We start from the raw sequence: 19,222 nt of genomic DNA, 5'->3' as shown, positions 1-19,222 counted from the left end.
TCCTGCTCTGAACTTGCTCCCCCAGGCAAACTCTCAGACACTCACTCTTCTGGTTATTCAAATTACATCTAATAAAAGATATAAGTGTAATAATTTAACATCTTCAATATCCTTCTCACTGCACTGGAGTCACTTACTTTCTAATTCTCTTTCTTTTCTAAATATACATCCTATATTTATAGGAAATGCATGATGGACGCCAAACATTCTGTTGGAATGTCACTTCTGCATCACCTAAGCATAGTTAAAGATACAATGCTCAACTAAAATTTCCCACAGACAATATATGCTTTAATTTCCCGTCTACTTTTTCTTTTAATTAAAGGAATATAGACATCTGAAGGTCCACTTTGAGCAATGCCCCAATGCAGAACACACAGGATAAACAGTAAACTGTCCCCAGCTATATTATTTTATTTAGCTCAACTTCTAAGCAGTCCAGTGTTGCATTAACTTTGCCCTGAGTCCATAAAGCACTGCTAATCTGGCAATGAACTCAAAAATAGAATGACATTAAATATAATTGACAATACTTTAAATACCATATATTTTTGAAATGCTTTCACGTGAGTTATTGATTACAAAAAGTTGAATATCCATCAACTAATCCTTCTATACTGTACATTGACATACACACCATGAATGAGCTTAGGACCCTCAGGTCATGGATCATATCACTGGATGCAATCCCAGATTTTAGGGTGCCAACCAAATCCATGTTCACCCTGCCGGAGGTTAAATGCACTGACTAGTGCAAGAGGCATGAGGCAAGAAATCGTTAATCTCATGGAAATATTCCCTGGTGAACTTGCTCAAAAAAACCACATGAACACTTTGGATTATTGTGGATTCATGGATTTACTCATCTTCTCAACGTGGCTCAGCAGTTTCAACAATGCAGATGGATTATATGGGAAAAGATTTCTTCTCTGCAACCTAGAAATAGCCTCCTGCAGCTCTTGCAAACACTTGGTTGATTTGCAGAGCATTACTCTTAGGGGAGCAATGTTATCTGGAGATGCCATACAAGTCCAACAGGATGAGGAAGGAGATCCCTTCAGTTTCAGATGTGACACTTCAGAGGTGCGTGGATTCTGGTCATCCTCTCTGCAGCTGCAACCAGTTTCCCTCCTCCTCACCTCACCCTCATTGTTTGAGGGCAATTGCTTTGTGTTTACCAAGCACTCTTTTCCATCTGATTCCACCTCCGAGTCCTCTGAGCTGTCATAATTAACCAGGCTTTGAAGAGAGCCGTGCAGGGACGCGCTATCAGTGCTGGTCAGTGAGTCAGACTGGTTCCACTCTGCAGCCTCATTATCACCCTGCCGTGCTGTAAACACCGGGCAATTGGGAGAACGAGCCAAAGCCTTCCGAGTCTGTGGTTCTGCTGCACAAACAGCATTTTGCAAACTCTCCCCAGTCACGCAGCTCTGCTTCTCTCGGTGGGGTGGCTTGACAGAACAAACTGGGTGGAAAGTGCTGTGCCTGGCATCGAAATGGTTACAGACATCTACAAAGTGATGCCACTCCTTCCCAAGAAGCTTTAAGTACCTGACCAAGTACTCCAGAAAGCAAGTTTCTGACGAAATCAAAAAATCTAGAAGTACTGTGGAATCAAATGCAATCTTTTCCAGAAAAAATAAAAAGATGCAGTGTGGGTTATATCCACCTGCATGCACAAGGGACTGCCAGGATTCCTCCTCTTTTTGGCTTAGGTTATCAGCAGCACCACACCATAACCTGAAAAGTAAGCCAGGAAAAAATTTAGTGCATTTTTTTTTTTTTAAGCAGCAATATCCAAATGAATTCTTGCTCTTTTCTTTAATTTTATGAAAAAGAACAAAGAGAAGTCTTTGTATCAGAGTGAGAAAGAATGGAGACAGCTGGGGCCAGGAGATCAGACAGCTCAGGAAGCCAAAGCCCTAAAAGCAGGCATTAAAGGGCACTCCTTAGGAAACCTTCTGCAGCAAACAAAGTTACTTACAGCACATCAACTGTACTTTAATGTAAATTTGAAACAATCTTATTTGAATATTTTTGTTAACCTGAATTCAGGCAAACTTTCAGAATGTTACACACACTGGAAGAGGAGCCTACTTGGAGTTAAGTGTCTAAGAATGGTGTGTGTCTAAGGTATTACTTGCATTATCTTCCCACTTGAAGCTTGAGAGCCTTGTATAAATCAGCATAATATCTTGTATGGTAATTTAAACAACAATGAGGCATTGTACATCCAGGACAAATCCATGAAGAACACTTTTTAGTTGTTAGCAAGAACCATTTTTATCAAGTAGCTGGAATTCCCATAGGGCCAATCCTTATAAACTCAGCCAGAAGTACCTGAATTATTGAAGTTTAATTCTAATATCCCATTCTTGTCAAACCTTCAGTGTTGTAAGGAAGCAATCTTGCTTTTTATCTGTAACCACTATTTTAGACATGAAGTCAATTATCCTGAATTACAGGATATGATAAATTATTTAGTAGGAAACCTTCACAACTTCCATCTCCATCCAAAAAATACTTAAATTATCAGCTCTTACACCACACATTATTACATCATCCTGAGGTTTTGGGGCGGGGGGGTTAAATTATTAAAAAATAATTTTCCTTCCAACAAAAGCAACCAATAGGAACATCACAGTAACCTCACTGAAGTGCAATTCTTCACAGTTCTGTCAGAAATAAAAAGGTACACTGACCTATCAAGTTTCAAATAGATGAGCAATAAAGCTTGAGCAGCTTCCCACATGTCATCATCTTGCTCCATGAAAACCATGGAGAGCCATTCACAGTGATGCCCAGCTAGGTGAGACTGTGGGGAAGGCTTGACATGACTCCTCCAGAACATTAACAGCTGGGACATGGAGCTCTCAAAGTCTCCTGGAAAAAAAAAATTAACCATAAACTTTGCTGTACATTTTTATTGCCAAACAACACACACTTTATTTTTTAAATTAACAGTGCATAACAGTTCATGAATGCAGTTCTTTCCTTAGCTCAACTGATTTATCACAGCATCAAATTTTATAGATTAGTTCTTGCCATTTTAGTGCAGTAGCTTATTCATAAAAATCACTTTGTATTCATTAGACAGAGACTCTTTCCCTTAAGTCAAAAAACTTATACCTTCAGTACTAATGAGATACTACAGAGCAGTTTTTGATGTAACACAGCACACACTCAGTGTTTAAAAAACAAAGTTTTCCTGCAACATTGAAATCAGTTTTACTTACTGCATCACTACGTTATTTTCCTTAATATTTGACTTTAAGATATGTTTTTCCTCCCAGCAAATAATAGGAACATTAAATTATCTTTGTTATTAATAGTTACTCTTCAGACTGAAACTCTTCCCTATAAACCTGGAAATGACTCGCAAAAGTGAAATTAATTAAAGTTAAGCCAGTCTAATCCATGTTAATGACAAGAAGATCAAGCAGCTTCCCGGAAGGGAAATTAGCATATTAAAGCATTTAGGTGCTTGTTTTAAACACTTCCTGTAATTTCACTAAAATAAGGAAGTACCATTCTTTTCAGATTGAAATTCCTCTTGACAGTTGGGGTGTTTGAATCTAATTAAAAACCTCATTTTTATGTCATGAATCTGGAAAAGAAAGGAGAATGTGTTTCTTGAGAAGGAATTTTCATAGAGATATCTAAAATGTAAATAGCCTACATTTTTTCTTTTCACTTGCTCTTACACAATCTCAGTCTCCATACATTTTTCAGAAGGTGGATCACAAGTAAAACATTCTTTACAAATATTTAAAAATCTTTAAGAATGCAACTGACATCACAAATATAACATCTTCCAAAAAATCTGGAAAAAGTTTCATAAGCTGTCTTATGGAAGCTGTAGCTCTTTCACACTGATGAATTAAAAATTGATTTTAGGCTTGCTACCTAGTATAGAAATATAAAAAGTAAAATAATATTATATCTAGAACTTCCACTAAAATGCATCAATGTATTTAAATTGCTGTAAAATTTCACCCTTGTTTAAAAAGAAACAGAAATTACTTTTGGCCACATCTTCAGTAAATCTATTATTGCTGCCCCAGCCCAGCCCTGGCACAGCAGCAGCTCTGCCCTTCTCCTGCCCAGCCCAGCCCCTCACTGCAGCAAACCAGCCCAAGGGAGCAGCTGTGGGAGGAATGCTCAGACCTGCTAATTGGAAGGGCCAGACATGTCAGCCAGGGTAAAGAACACAACCATTTACATAAGGAGGATGTGGAGCTGCTGAAGCCAGTCCAGAGGAGGCCATAGAGATGCTCTGGGGCCAGGCTGGGAGAGCTGGGGGTGCTCTCCTGGAGAATAGAGGGCTCCAGGGAAACCTTAGAGCCCCTTCCAGGGCCTAAAGGTGCTCCAAAAGAGCTGGAGAGGGACTTTGGACAAGGGGGAATGGCTTCCCACTGCCAGAGGGCAGGGTTAGATTGGATACTAGGAAGAAATTCTTCTCTGAGAGGCTGCTGAGGACCTGGCACAGGGCCCAGAGAAGCTGTGGCTGCCCCATTCCTGAAATGTCCAGGCCAGGTTAAACAGGGCTTGGAGCAAGCTGGTCTAATGGAAAGTGTCCTTGCCATGGCAGGGGTTGGAACTGGATGATCTTTAAGGCCCCTTCTAATCCAAGCCATTCTGTGATTCTGTGTCCCACAATTTCCCTGTGCCTTACTTTGGTGCTTCCTTATTTTTATTTACCTTTCCCTACCACAGCTGGTTTTGTCTCATTACATTACTTGGCTGACAGTAATGCCTTGTTCCTTCAATAAAATAAATGCATAATGGTGCCTAAAGTTCTACCTCCACCTTAGAAAAGAGTATTACCTGCAGCTCCTTTCAGCATCCCACCCTGAACAGAGTAGATGCTTGTGCTATGGACTCTCTTCTTGTCCAGCTGAAGAAGAGACTGGTGTTCTCAAGCTGGTTTAATGTTCTTAACAGGTAAAAATTTCAATCCTAAATGCAGCTGTTTCAAGCCCAACATATTGCAGGGCTAAGGATTTGATAAAATGTAAGGAGACAACTAATTAGGCAGGACACAACAACAGCAGTTTCTTAGGTGAGTCTTCTCCTTCCTCCCTCCCACCACCATTAATTCAGCTGAAATCTATTTACAGTCTTAATGAGCTGTGACTACAAAATCTGAACGCTCTAAAACTCTTGCTGCTTAATAAACAAAATTTAAATGGACTGTTACCTTTGATTTCTGCTTCTGTTGCAGAGTTGTGAATCTTGAATTCCAGTGCTTTAAGCACAACCAGACTTAAGGCTCTGAGAACAGTTTGGTCAGAAGCACCTTGAGAATCGTGTCCAGGAGCAGTTTCACTGCTTCCAAAGTAGCTGGACTTTCCACTGAGTGGGATCTGATTAAGCCAAGTCAAATTCATAACCTGCAGAACAACATTACTCAGTGCAAGCATATCCTCACACGAAGATGGGGTTTGTAAGAACAGTGATCCACTTTTAGCATCTTCTCTAGACTTGTAAAGGACACATTTCTTAAGGAGCAGAATGAATTTCTTCTTGATTACATAAGGAATCGATGAGCTAATAACGTTGAGGACATAAGAAACTTTCAAAAATAAAATTCTCTGGCACCTGAGAGGTAATTCCAGTTCAGTTCTGGAAACCAAAAGTGCTTCAAGCAGATCTATAAAACTGATCAGATTGTTTGTAGCTGCAGAATAAGGTGAAGTGTAGTGGTGACTGTCAAAATGATGGAGCAAGATGGCACTATAAAATCCTTCAAGCACTGCATCAAGAGGAGCCAACAGCTTCTTCAGAGCACCTAAGGCAACAAGAGGCACATTACTGACCTGTGGTGTAACAGATAAATCAGTAAATAAGAAATTGATCGGCGTTGTGACTACTTTCAGAATATAAATATGTTCAAACCACTACATTTGAACAGCACTTTGTCACCCCTTTGTATAAGGAAGGGCAGGGGCATCCTGGAGCCGAACTATTCCCGAGGAATTCCGGGCGAGCTGCTCCTCCTGGCGGCACCGCCGGTACCTGCTCGGGCTCCGGGCGCGTCCTTCAGCGTCTCCTTGAGAATCGCCGCCAGGGTCCAGAGGCAATCGGCCACCCCCGCGCTCCCGGGGAATCCCAGCAGCGCGGCCAGGCTAAAGCTCAGCCACGGGACATTCAAGGCGTCCTAAGAAAAAGAATTCAAAACACAATCACGTATGCTCTCAGTTGTTATGCAAATTACACGAAATCATAATACAATGATTCCAAATTGTATATTAAAAAGGTTGAAATGTAGGCACAGACAAAACACAGGTAGAAACAATGTCTGTCCTGGGCCATTAATTAGGTCTTTAATTACAAACATGAAGCAACATGTGCATGCAATAGAAGTTATCTGTATGTTCCAAAAAGGGAAACCCAAACCTCCTAATGTCATGTGACCTACCCAAAATCAGATAATTCTGTAGACAGACCAGATCTGAATTCATAATTCCCAGACAACTTGGCGAGAAATATTACAAACATAATTACAAAATAAATCTGTGTTCAGGATGCTACTATGGAGACTGCAATACATATTCACTATATTTACAGCAAATTAAAAAAAAAACCTCACGTAATTGGGTTATTCAAACAAGAGCATACACCAAAGCATTTTATTAACTTCCAAGAGGTTATTATTTAGTTTTATCTACTGCATCACCCAACAGATACCAAGGAACTGCAAAAATCCTGATAGTCTAGATCATGGCTTTTTTAATATCTGTATTGCAACCTTAAAGAGATTATTGTCATCTTCACCCATTTTACCTTAAATGAGTTTCATAAAATTGCAGATTTTTATATGTAAAGACACTCCATGCTTCTATTACACATCAGATCTCCTTGCCTTCCATACTCCAGGCTCCTCCTAACACAGCTGACAAAGTTTCTCAGAAAACACAAACACTAGAAAAACCTTGGCTGTAGAGTCAAATGGAACAACCTGCAGGCACAGGTTCACTAAGCCATTTTTTGAGCTGTGAAGTGATGCCACACTCACCTCTTCCTTCAGCTGGAAATACACAAGAGATGCCAAACTTTGTGAGGCCATGTGAGATAACAGCCGATCATCAGAACCGAGCAGGTGAATCTGGAGACAGGGAAAAAAGGAAAAATATCTAAGGCACATCCCTTTTTATTTTTTTTCTCCTTTCCTAAATAAATCTTTCAGAAGTTACCAATTTTGAGTCAATTTTTGCCTCCTTCAGAAGAAGAACAAAGATTTCACAGTACTTCTGTCTCATGTGGAGTTCAATTTCCTGGGACTCTGCTTTGGCCACCATCATTTTGATCAAGGTGAGCTGGAGCAGCGTCACCTCTCGTGGGCAGAACGAGGAGCTCATGTTTGCAAAGCTGTTGGATAAATCATCTGTTGCAGGGACAGCATCTGACATATCAGTGTCCTGATGGCTCCCAATGCCACCAGCAGAAGATGGCAGATGCTGCTGATGACAGGATTCATCTCCTTCTGGTTGCTGCTCAACACACAGATTAATTAAAGAGGAATAATGATGGCTTTCCCTTGCTAGGGGAATGCCTGCCAGGATGTCCTTATACATCTGCTGCAGGAGAGAGATCTTCATGATGAGATCATGCAATATTCCAGAAAATCCTGTGTGGCTTCACTGATTGCTCACTGCAAATCAGCTTCCAGGTTACTTTCATCCAGTAAGAGAAACAGAAGCACCACTGGGCATTTCTCTTCTAAGCTACCTATAAACAAAACATTCTGTTGTTACTTTTCAAGCAACTAGAAAATACAAAGGAACAACACATTTTTAGAGTTAATGCTACCATTATTAAACTTGTTTTGAAAATGCAAATTCAGCTGCACAAAACTGTCTCAGTAAGGCATTAAAATGAAGAATCACCACGCTGGGAAGAAGTTCACAGTTGCAGTATCATAGTACCAACACCAAAGTTCATTTGCTGGAATTAACAAACCCAAAGATGACTATTATTAGGGGCTACTTCTAAAGATGATTACTTGGATAACTTGAGAGCTTGGATTAAATCCTTCTCTACATTACTAAACCTACTAGAACCTAAAATCTTTTGTGCCAAATGCCACCAAAAACAGGCATAACATTTCAGCTGCAAATTTTCCTCTGAACTGGAAATGCTCATTACTCCACTGAGGCTGGAGCTGGAAACAGCTCTCAAAAAAAAAAAAAAAAAAAAAAAGGAAGCCAAAGGAAGGACAAGTCTTGACTTCTGCTGCACACAGGCTCTAGGTGGGCGGACCTCAAGGGCACAGTGACTAAGAAGCTGAAAATTAAAGAATGATTTAAAATCTGAGTGTAAAATTTATTACGAACCAATAAAAACATTTAAATATTTTCAGGAAAGGTAAAAAAAAAAAACCAACAAGTGTTTATCCCCCTGTCAATGGAAGACATCCTTCAATTTCAGCACTGGAATATTTGCTACAGCTTAAAATGAAGAGCTACTAAGAATTCAAATCTCTGCATGAAGTGTGAGCACCTAAGCCCTCACAATTTTCTGTCCAGTATGTAAATGCCCAGACACATATCCCATCTTCTCAGAAAAAGATTAAAAAATCCTTAAGAACATCAGGGTTTCTTTTTCACCTACATTAAGAGTGATGCTCATCTGTAATATTTATCTTCTTAGAGCAGTTTTAACATGCTCCCTAACCAGATCTCTTAATTAAAACCAACAAACTCATTCCCTGTATCTATGGTGAAGTTAGGAGTGGAACTAAAGTTGATTCTTTTAATACTTCTTTTCATACTTTGCTTACTTTTTGGATCCCCATTTCTAAGTCTGGCATAATCAACCAGGTAGAATTCCAGGCAGAATCCTGCAGCCATCCACCTGTAGTTGGCTTTTATTTAAATACTGCATTTCTTCCTCCTTACCAAAGGAAGAAAACAGTTCAGTGTTCCAACCAGTAAGAAATTCTAAAGATCTTCACATCTATGTTTTACCTGCATTTGCCATCAGACCAAATATTTTAAATTACTCCTTCTTTTTAGCAGAATATTAGAAAACAATGAAATTGTAAAAGTCAGCATACAAAAGTATATAAAAGTCAGGCATTTCTGTTCTAGCTTGTAATCTTCACAAGTTTTAAAAACAACATCAAACACTGAAAATTTCACCTTCATTTTTACAACCTGATTTTTTCATTGCAACGGAAGCATGCATTGACAAAATGGCTTCCCAAAGGCACAAAGGATTAGAGGTAGCCCAAGATGTGCTACCCTGACTCATCACTTCTCCCACCATCAGGAAGCATTTCCTTCAGAAAAGAAACTAAAATTTGAGAGCATGAAGTTGCCTGCAGGAATAATCTACAATTCCCTCTGGTGTGGTATTTTTAAAGACACATTCAGCAAGGGCTGACCTGGAAACTCCAAAATGTTACAGCATGTTCCTCACCTGATAGAAGCAAGAACCCTTCCCCCATCCTTTCCCATACTCCACATTTTGCTGCATGTTAAGAATAAATCTGGTATTTCAGGCAATAAATTCCCTCTTCATTTGCAGAATCTTTTCAGAATTCTATTTGAGGTGGAAATTTATGACCTGAAACCTCATAAAATTTCTTCAGAAATCACTCTGAATATTTTATATAGCTATTGTTCCCATCCTTGAGCTTTATTTCTTCCTAAATGAATACCTAATAAAGCAAAATAATCTCAACACATTTACTCCTGTTTTTGAGATCAGCTTGAATTATCACCTTATGTGGTAGATGAAGAGATCTCCTGCACAAATTCACAGGATCCAGCAAGGTGGTTAAGGCAGAAGAGAGCCAGAACTTCTCTAGGACACCCACTGTGAGATTTCACCTCCAGCACACGATGCTGGCTGTGCCTTCCTGGATCCTCCCAGAACACATTTGTGTTCCACCATTAATTTGCAAACTTTACAAAAGCATCTCTAAGATATGTCTCACTCACACATGACAACAGTTCACAAATGTAAGTCATTGAAGGAAATGAAAAGTGAGGGGGTTTATTTTGAAGGCATTTACTTCAAAGAGGGAGAAAATATCAGACAAGGACTAAATTTGTTTCAGACACAGCACGAGAGTGAAAAGCTCAAAGCTGAAGAGTAAAGAAAAGCAGTGACAAACTCCAACCCTTATTTGTATTATTTATCTGAGTTACTCATGACAGCAGCTAAAAACCAATTAAGGCAACACCTCACAGAGCCAGACTCCTGCATAAACAGGAACAGTTCTAAAAACCTTATATATAGGCTGATCACATAAAAGACAGAAAGGAAAACTACACAGAAAGTGAGAAACAAAAAGTATGTTACTTTCACCATTAATAATGCTTTAAAACCAAAACCAAAGTCAAGTGGAGCTGCAAACAGAATGAGGGAAGGAACTTATGCCTCTTCACAATAACACTGAGTTATTGGGTGTCATTTTAAGCAATTTATGTTAGTTTAAAAAAAAAAAAAAAGAAAATATGCTATCAACAATGTTAATTCAAACTAAGAAATTGTTCCCTGCAATGACAGTGAGACCCTGGCACAGGGTGCCCAGAGAAGCCGTGGCTGCCCCAGGATCCCTGGCAGTGCCCAAGGCCAGGCTGGACAGGGCTTGGAGCAGCCTGGGATCGTGGAAGGTGTCCCTGCCATGGCAGGGTGGAATGAGATGAGCTTTAAGGCCCTTTTTTCTAAAAAAAAACTATCCAAAACCCTATCCTATTTTCATTATAAAATTAAATCTGATAAAGCTAAATGAAAGCTCAGTCCATGACTTTTGGGGATGAATCTGAAAGCTCTGGGTCTCCTTATAATGGAATGATCATAACATTTAAGGAATAAAATACACTTTGGACTCCTTGCACTACACTGACTTCGTAGGCTCATCTCTCAATTTAGAATAAGCTTCTGCTCAGTGCTGAAATACTGTAAACGCCTCTAAATCAGTGTCATTATCTTCCAGACTTGGCAAACAACCGGAGCCGTGCAATCCCTGCCCACTGTGACACCTCAGCACGCCGGACGCTTTGGCTGCGATTCTGCCGGGCGCCTTCAGCCACCTCCGGCAGGAGCAGACCCGGCCCCTGGCAGCGCTGGGTGCCCATCGGAACCGCGACACTGGGGGTGCCGGGGCGAGAACGGAGCTACCGCCCCTCCAAAGTCACCACAGACCCGGCCTGCCGGGCTGAGGGCGGCCGAGGGCTCCCTTCCCAGCCCGGCATCCGCACCCACCCAGCGACCCTTCCTTCACCCGCCCGTTTCTCCCTCAGCTCCCGGACCCCGGGCTCGCCCTCAGCCCCTGCCGCCACCACATCGCTGGCCAAGGCCCCGCCCCCGTAGAATCAAACCACGCCCATACCGCAACAGCTCCGCCCCTCCTGTTGCGGACCCGCCTCTTTCACTCCAGGCCACGCCTCTCGGCTCTCAGGCCCGCACGCCCGCGGCCCCGCTAAGTCACCCCAAGCTGCGGAGCGCCCGGGCCCGTCCCCGCCCCGCTGCCCGGCGGCCTCTGCCAGGCAACTCTCGCCACTCACCCACCCCCGACGGACCGCGAGGCCCAAACTCCGCTCCGTCACAGCGCCGGAACCGCCGCCACCCCCTGTCGCAAAGCCACCCCCCCCCCACTCTTCCGCGGCTTTACGGCAGCGGGGCGGAGCCGCGGGGCGGGCCCGCCGTCAGCCCGGCGGCCAATGGGGCGCGGCGGCGGCGCGCGGGCGGGGGCGGGCCCGCCGTCAGCCCAGCGACCAATGGCGGCGCGGCGGCGGCGCGCGGGCGGGGGCGGGGCTGGCGCGGCGGGCGCGGATTGGTCGCGGCGCGGGTCAGTCCCCGCCCGCCGACCCCGCCGCGAGCCGAGGGGGGCGGCCCGGAGCGAAGTGTCCCCGCTCGGCTCGGCCCCCCCGACCCCCCGCCCGCCGCCGCCGCCAGCGCGGGGGGCGGCCGCGCCCGGGGCCCCCGGCCCGCCCCGCACCGGCACGCGGGTCACGCAGGTAACCCCGGCTGCCCCGGGGTCCCTCGCGGCGCGGGGAGGGGGGGGCGCGACCCCATGGCCTCCCCTCGTCCACACCGGGCAGCCCCTCCGGCGGGTGCGCGGCCGTGAGGGGCGCCCCGGCCGCTCCCTCTGGGAAGGGGTGCGCAGCCCTCCGCCGCCCCTACCCGCTCCCCCGGCCGGCTCCGGGCCGCCCCCGGGGCTGCCCGCGGAGAGGGGTCCCCGTTCCCAGCCCCCGGCGGCGCCCCGGGTGCCTTGGCGGCCGCCGGGCCTTGGGGCTGTGCGCCGGGGCTTGGCCGGCTTTTTGTGTGTGTGAGTGTGTGTGTGTGTGCGCCGCTGACGGCTCCTGGAGCGTGAACTCCTGCGAGGGAGAGGTTTGGTTTCCCAGCAGCTCAGCTTTCTGGGTTACTTCCTGTCCCATTCTTTAGCACTTATCTTTACTTCCATTCCCTGGAGGAGCTGCCTTGACAGGGCAGCGGTCCTGCCGTTATTATCCCTTCAACTCCTCAGTATCCTGGGAGAGTGTCCTCCTTTTCCAGGAGAGATCCCGATTTTGATGAATAACCCCTTTCCTTCCAAATTTGTGAAGGCTCTTCCTATTTTGCCCATCTATTGCTTTTATGTTAACCAATTCTGTTCTTCATTTCTCTCTTTTATGTCATTGTGTGGCTCAGTTCTACTTTTATTTTTTTTTCTTTAGGTTTAAGCTGCCTTAAAGGAGAATTAAAAATAGTGACTCCAAAGAACAAAATAACACAGAAGAGAGAAAACAGCACTCAAAAAACCCCCAGAAAGGTGATGATTCATTTAGACTATCAGAGTCATCCTAGACACATGGTTTGGCTGGGATTGGGGCCTCTTGTGCTTTTATGGATTTGAATAGGTAGCATTAGATTTCTTTGTTCTTTTAAAACCTACTTGCTGTTGACCTTTTAAAGTTTGAAAGCTCTGAATCCCATTTAAAGTACAGTTCCTCTTGTAACACTTTATAATTTTCCAAAATTATTCTGCAAATGTTGTTTTGATTATGAATTGATACTTAATGGGGGTTTTGTGTCTTCATCTCAGGGGTGTCACTTAAAAATACTTTGCTCTAGGTCATTAAAAGGATCTTTTCTTTAAGTCTTTCCATAAATTTATGGGTTCAGCGCTGCTTCTGTTTCTGTTTCAGTTCTAAAATCTTTATTGGGCTAGGTCATGATAATTGCATTACATTGGTTTAGTCATACCTCACTCCTGTGTGGGTCACTTTATTGTGTGTGTGTTGTAACGGAGCTGCAAAAATTGAAATTAATTTAATTGGATGGTGTCTGCTTACAAGTACTTACTTTTTGGGCTGAGATCATAGAAGAAGATGATGCTGTTGGGTGCTTAAGCGGAAAAAAATGAAAGGAGTCATGAAAACCAGTGCTGCTGGTAGGAGGGAGGTTCTGTTTCAGGGGGAGAGCTGTTCGTAGGGAGAATTGCGTGTTCTACGTGGTGAGATGAAGACATGGATCCTAGGAGAGAGAGTGGGGGGGGAATGATGTCAGTCAGACTTTTTCTGCATCCTGCTGTCAGTGTGCTCCAAAGGATGGAGACTCTGCGCCTTCTTCTAACGCAGGGTCTGTCTCGAAGCCGTTTTAATCTGTTTCCAATGTAGGTGAGCTTGGTTTTTTGTCTAAGATGCCCTCCCTGGAGGTCCCTCTGCTCTGTGTCATGTTTTCAGAGATGTCACTGACTGTACCAAAACGTTGTTCATTGTTGGCAATCAGTTGTTTTTGAGCATTAGCCTGCAGGAGGAACAGCAGTGTTTGTTGCCAACAGCCTTGGTCAAGGCTGGATCATTTTTCCGATACAGATGTCTTTAGATTAAGACAAAAAGTGGTTGCTCTGTGTTGAAGATTAAATAGAAAATCCTTCTGTAACACAAGTGCAACAAATCCTAGGGAACACTCTGGAAGTGCAGGGAAGAAATTTTCCATGTTATTTTGATAACTCAGGAGTAATGGCAGAACATGTGGACATGCCCAATGTGATTCCAGGAGGGATTTTCCTGCTAATAGGTGAGGCAGATGTGCATCAGTACAAACGTAGCAGTGCAGTTATTGCACAGCTGTTTCATCTGAATTTAGTTTATTATAACTCCCTTTTCCCAACCCACCCAGTGCCTCTCACATCAGGGCTGTAGCTGCTCTGACAGAACACCTCGTGGTGCCAACAATTCATGGGATCTTTGGGATTTATTCACAACAGGAGACCTAAGTTTTCATTTGATTTGTGAAGTTCCTTCCTAGTGTGAAATGCCAGTGCAGCAAAGTTTGATTCAGATGCAGAGACTGGAATTGAGTTCATAGGAATCAGGGAATTAACTTCTGGCAGAAATTTGCACATGGTTGAAACAAGGCACAGAGATCACTGATATGCTGAAGTCCTGCTCTTGATCCCTGGAAGAAATGCAGCATGTTGCAAGTGTAGCAGCCCTTTAGAAAAAACGTTAGTCTTCAGGCTATATGCTCATTTTGGGTTTGTTTTTCCTCCTTGTGAATCCTCAACCCTTAAAGGAAATGTGCTGTCTGAGGGATGGTTTTGTTTTGTTCCAGCAGTGCTTACAGAGTGATATTATCACAGTGAAAATCTTGCCTTGTCCACTAAAGACATCCAACAAATTTTGTCCACTTGGATTCTTTCAGGCTGTATTAAATAGAAATATGTATCAAATGTACTTCTAAAGATTGTTGAATGACACAAACTCTGTAAGCAGCACTCAGTTGGTTTATCAGCTGTGCTGTGAGAATTAGGGCTGAAGTGACTCCTTTAATGTGGTTTGCACTCACCATTGGTTCCTGCTTCTGTCATTCCTTGCAGTGTTGGTGTTTGGGTGCTCTAACAATTGTAAATCACGTGAAAATACATAAATCTTAGCAATTAACACTTGCTACAAATTAATTACTTATAAGGCTAAGCTTCCATCTGACTTTTGCTGTTTAAAACTTAGTGATAGCACTGCTGGAAGTTGGAGGAGAACTGGTATTTTTTGCTTGGTACACGAGGATCTCCAGGCATGCTGCAGAGCACGAGCTCCCTGCAGTTTGTCAGTGCACATCATGAGGGAGGAGGTTCTGGCTGTGTGAACCTGATGCAGCATTCTCTACTGAAAAAGGAGCTGGAAGGCCTTGCTTTAGCATCAGCATGGAGGTCCTGCCTTCAGAAGGAATTGCAGGATTTTATTCTCAGGGCTCTGCTTGTGCTTAAGGTTGCCAGTGTATGGGTGGGGGTGCTGAGGATGGTGAGTGCATGCTGTACCTCCTGAAGGTGAAGTTTCCCTCAGGTTTGCAGACCTGCAGTTGCTTGAGCTGGGTGATGTCTCTGATTCTCCATCAGGCCCAAAGTCAGACCTCAAAACCCCTCAGTGAGATGGATAATTGTAGTAAAAAGACACCTCTGTGGTTCAGTTTTACCCACCTGCAGAATGTAACAACACAACAGCTGCTTATTAGTGTGTAACAACATCACCTCCAGTTCTAGGAACACCTGAAGTTGGTGGGGCCCTTGTAGATTAACTCTTTTGGTTATTTTAAATTTCATATGTCTGAGCTATGAGCTGGCCTTACAGGAGCTCTCAGGGGAAATGTGTAACTTTTAACGACGCCTTGTGAGGAGTGAAGGTTTCTTTCCTTTGAAGCAGCAGTTCCTCTGTGATGGTTTGGATTCATGCACTGTTAACTCATTGCTTTCAGGCCCAGCAGCTTGCATGTGTTGCTTGGTGATTGTCATCTCAGCCACAGGGATGCCTCACTTGGTGTCTGGGCTCTAGCATGGAACTTTCAGCAGAAAATGGATTTGGGATTATAAGGCTCTGTGAAATTTTGATATTCACATGTTACTTGCAAACTTCACGATTGTGATGTGAGAATGCAAATGACAACACAATTGTTTGCCCTACTCTCTTGTCTGAAGAGCTCCTGGCATAGGAGTGTGAGTGACAGCTGAAATAATGGTTGTGTTTAGTTTGTCAAAAATATAGTGACCATTTTTAAAATGCCATGTGAGTGAGAACACATTTAGCTTGCTCAAGCTTTGAAATGGGTAGGAGAAGTGAGTTGTGAGACTAATGAAGGCTGATGTGATTATCCTTATTCCACAGGGCTTTCCTTTTTTCTGTTGTTTATTTGATTTAAATGTCTCAGAATACTTCAACCACAGGCAACTCAGACCTACACTGATGAGGTCTGTGCCAGATACTAAATGTCATGTGTAATGGTACACTTCCCTTGTTGTACAGAGTTAGGCTGACATCAGTAACTTCTGGTCCTTATTCTGCTCTTGGGTGTGTACTGTCAGAGTTTAGGGATCAGGTCTTTCAGTCAGGCCGTGTGAATGAGCAAAATACTGAATTTTGAGGTCTTGCTTTTTGTACCAACCTTTAACTTTCTTTAAAGTAAGTATATACATATGTTGGAATTAATTTTCCACATGATGTTTGCAGTGACTTTAAAGAAGTGACACATTGATGTGGCAAAGTCTAAGATCTCTTTGACAACATGAGACATTTTCAATAGATAATGAGGATGTTTGTCTTATTATTTTTATTTGGTGCTGCCTCTACTATAATTATTAGTGTTTTAATCAAACTTTGTTAAGTCATTGAGTGAGGGTGCTTTACTCTTACTAAATATGACTTATTTTTATTAAAGTTGCAGATCTTACTCTTGCCATATGCAGCTAATTTTCCTTTGGGGGGAAAAAGCTTGTTACTTTTTTAGTGGAGCAATCTGTTACCTTGTCTGTAGTCTGTGAAGTCAGTGCAATTCTAATTTGCATCAGCTAATAAAAAATGTGTGGGTTTTAAAGTGAAAATCATGCAAAAATTTAAAAAAAAAAGGTGAACGACTGATCATCTATGCAAAAAAACAAGGCTAGAAATGTGATCAAATTAGGTCATGGCAGTGCAGTTTTGTGCAGGGCTGTAAGCATATCTGAAGACCTTGTATGTTTTATCTTGGGAAGCAAAGCTCTTGGAAAATGTGCATAAGAGGGATAAAAAGGGCTTTTTTTCATCCTCCTCTTTGAGCTATCATTGCAAAAGGATGATTTTATGTTGCATTAAGTGGCAGAAATTTCAACTTAATCCAAGAGAGAGCTGCAGAGTTCATGGAACTGCTCTGGTGCAACTCGTTTGCAGAAGAAACGAGTCACAGTTGGGTTTGTGTGATCAGCTGTACAATTAAGTATTTAATGGTTTTATTGTTTATTACCTGATTGCAGTGCTCAGATGAGATAAGGGGGCCTTTCACTAAAAGTTTGCAGCCAAAGGAAATGAAAGGTCAGATAAAGGTGTAGAAAGAATTGGTGAAATAACAGTGATGAGTACAGGAGGAATGGTTGGGACTGATCCCATTAACTGCAGGTGCCAGGGGGGATAAGGAGGGGCCACTCAGAAGGAGGAATCTGCACAGGGGGTGTAACTGGCTTTTGCTAAACCTTGGTTCTAAAAGGATAGTTTTTCTATGTGAAGGAAAGTGTGAAGAGTTTTGAGCTGGTGGTTTTCTTGTGTTGTGGAGGTGGCTTTACCTGTTTGTGAAACACAGAGTGTGTCAGCTTGAGCTGTCACATGAAGGACAGGAGACAGGCTGGTGGCTCTGCAAATCCAACTCAGTGGTCTGTGGGCTCAGGTTTTATTCTTTACTAAGGGAAGCAGACATGGGATGGAGATTAAGAAAAAAACCCCAAACCCCATACAAAAACAACAATAAAACAACAAACAAATAAAAACCCACAGAAGTAGTTTGGGAAGAACTAAATGGATCCTGAATGTTTTTCCTGGCATCTGATTCCCACAGGGAGGTGTTGAGCAGTGAGGCAGAAATACCTACTGTAACCTTTGTATCCATGTATCCATTCTTGTTCCATACAGGAGGGGCAGATACACGGAATTAGTAGAGAAGGGTTTAGACCATTTCTTCAAGGTATACTCCAGAGAGGAAGCACATGCCTCATTTCTCTTGTCTTCTATAAAATATTTTCTGTAGCCTTTTCCTCATGTGGCAGAAGCAAACTCTGCCCACCCCAGCCTCTGGAGGACTCTTTGATAATGACAGAAAACACACTTTGGGTCTTTTTTGACATAGCTGCATGAAAATGTAGCATTCTCACACACAAAGTAAAAGTAAGTAAACCTCTGGCTTTTATTCTTTACAACTAACAAGAAATACCATTTTTTTAAGGGGTAGCAGGTTGTTTGATATACATGGGCACAGAAGATTATGAACAGTGAAGACAATGAAGAGTGGGACATCCATCAAAGAGTAACAACCTCTTATAAGGTAATTCAGGACCACATTGAGTTTATCCTGTTGTACTTGCAAAATCAATTAAGTAACTGTTGCTGTCCTCCATTTTCATGGCACTATAAAATCATTATAACCAAGAATATATAGGTATATTTTTCCCCCCTGTGCTTCCTTTCGTTTTTTTTACTTGCATGCAGAAAGCCAATATGTAACAACCCAAATGCATGCTGAGTTCTGAATGAGATTGATTACAGTTGCAAAACATTAAATATTAAATGCCAAAGGGCTACTTCCAGTAGTCCTCCTTCTCTTCTCCAAAGATTGATGTCTTAAATGGGGCTTTGCAAACAGGAGTTTTAAATGATCTATGGAACAGAAGTAAAAATGTTTTCAAAGCTGGTGTGTACCTAAAACTATCCTGAAACCTTTAATATTATGGTTAAGTATTCTTGTCATTTGAATTTCATTGCTTGCCATAGGGGTGAGATGGAAGAGGGGATATTTACAGAAACTGTGCAAGTGATAAAAGGAGCTGCCTGACTTTGTCTTCTGCTTTGTGTGTTTTAGTACTTATGTACTTTAGTACCAGCTAATTTGAATAAGCTCTGCTAGTCACATGCAACATATGGAGCCAATGCCAATTTTTTATAATGCTGCATTACAAATATACCCACCAGCTGAGAAGTGTGAGAGAGAGAGCTCTGCTTTTCCTCAACCAACTGTCTTCACAGAGAGTTGCAGGGGGAAGGAATACTGCTGGCCCTTCAAATGAGAAACCCCATTTCATCTCTTTAGTCATCCCATCTCTTTCTGTAGCATTTTGAGCAACTAGCCTGACCTTAATCTTCAGGATCACTTGAGGGCTTGCAAGTTTTGGTCCTTTACAATAAAGGACTGTAAAAATGGCATCATAAACTTTGATTACATAAAGTTTTGATCAGGTATTCTCAGTTTGAAAAAAAAATTTCATATCTTGTTT

The 19,222-nt window shown here is 42.6% G+C and overlaps 2 protein-coding genes across 9 annotated transcripts in view; one reads left to right on the top strand and one right to left on the bottom strand.

Annotated features, from left to right (window-relative positions):
- Positions 1–297: 297 nt before the first annotated feature.
- On the bottom strand, positions 298–11,629 carry LINS1 (lines homolog 1). 3 transcript variants are annotated; one of them, XM_050978642.1, is made up of 7 exons: positions 11,520–11,629; positions 7,197–7,731; positions 7,019–7,108; positions 6,019–6,160; positions 5,201–5,791; positions 2,703–2,883; positions 298–1,740 (listed from the first exon to the last, which is right to left on the bottom strand). In XM_050978642.1, exons 2-7 carry the CDS (start codon positions 7,599–7,601, stop codon positions 840–842), a joined length of 2,310 nt encoding a protein of 769 aa, XP_050834599.1. In that variant the 5' UTR covers positions 7,602–7,731; positions 11,520–11,629; the 3' UTR covers positions 298–839. The 3 variants fall into 3 exon arrangements, with proteins under 3 accessions (XP_050834599.1, XP_050834598.1, XP_050834600.1); XM_050978641.1 differs by having other exon boundaries at positions 11,524–11,614; XM_050978643.1 differs by lacking the exon at positions 298–1,740 and adding an exon at positions 3,529–3,607 and having other exon boundaries at positions 2,827–2,883; positions 11,524–11,614.
- Positions 11,630–11,854: 225 nt separating this feature from the next.
- Positions 11,855–19,222, top strand: part of ASB7 (ankyrin repeat and SOCS box containing 7) — a 30,386-nt gene continuing 23,018 nt past the window's right edge. For 3 of the 6 annotated variants that reach the window (XR_007778443.1, XR_007778442.1, XM_050978501.1), the window contains exons 1-3: positions 11,862–11,972; positions 12,672–12,766; positions 18,178–18,276. The gene's annotated coding sequence lies outside the window, so the exon portion shown is untranslated. Of the gene's footprint in view, positions 11,973–12,671; positions 12,767–18,177; positions 18,277–19,222 lie in introns of all 6 variants that reach the window. The other 3 variants (XM_050978498.1, XM_050978502.1, XM_050978500.1) reach the window with 3 other exon arrangements.

The sequence above is a fragment of the Serinus canaria genome, chromosome 10 (assembly GCF_022539315.1).
Source record: "Serinus canaria isolate serCan28SL12 chromosome 10, serCan2020, whole genome shotgun sequence".
Lineage (NCBI taxonomy): Eukaryota > Metazoa > Chordata > Aves > Passeriformes > Fringillidae > Serinus > Serinus canaria.
Note: the sequence above shows the minus strand (reverse complement) of the source record. Positions and strands in the feature narration are given on the sequence as shown.

Coding starts and splice junctions, on each gene's coding strand:
- LINS1 (XM_050978642.1), bottom strand. CDS start 7,601: ATGAAGATCTCTCTCCTGCAGCAGATGTATAAGGACATCCTGGCAGGC. Junction 6,161..7,018: donor ATTTCCAGCTGAAGGAAGAG/GTGAGTGTGGCA, acceptor TCTTTTTCTTAG/GACGCCTTGAATGTCCCGTG. Junction 2,884..5,200: donor AACAGAAGCAGAAATCAAAG/GTAACAGTCCAT, acceptor TTTTTTTTCCAG/GAGACTTTGAGAGCTCCATG.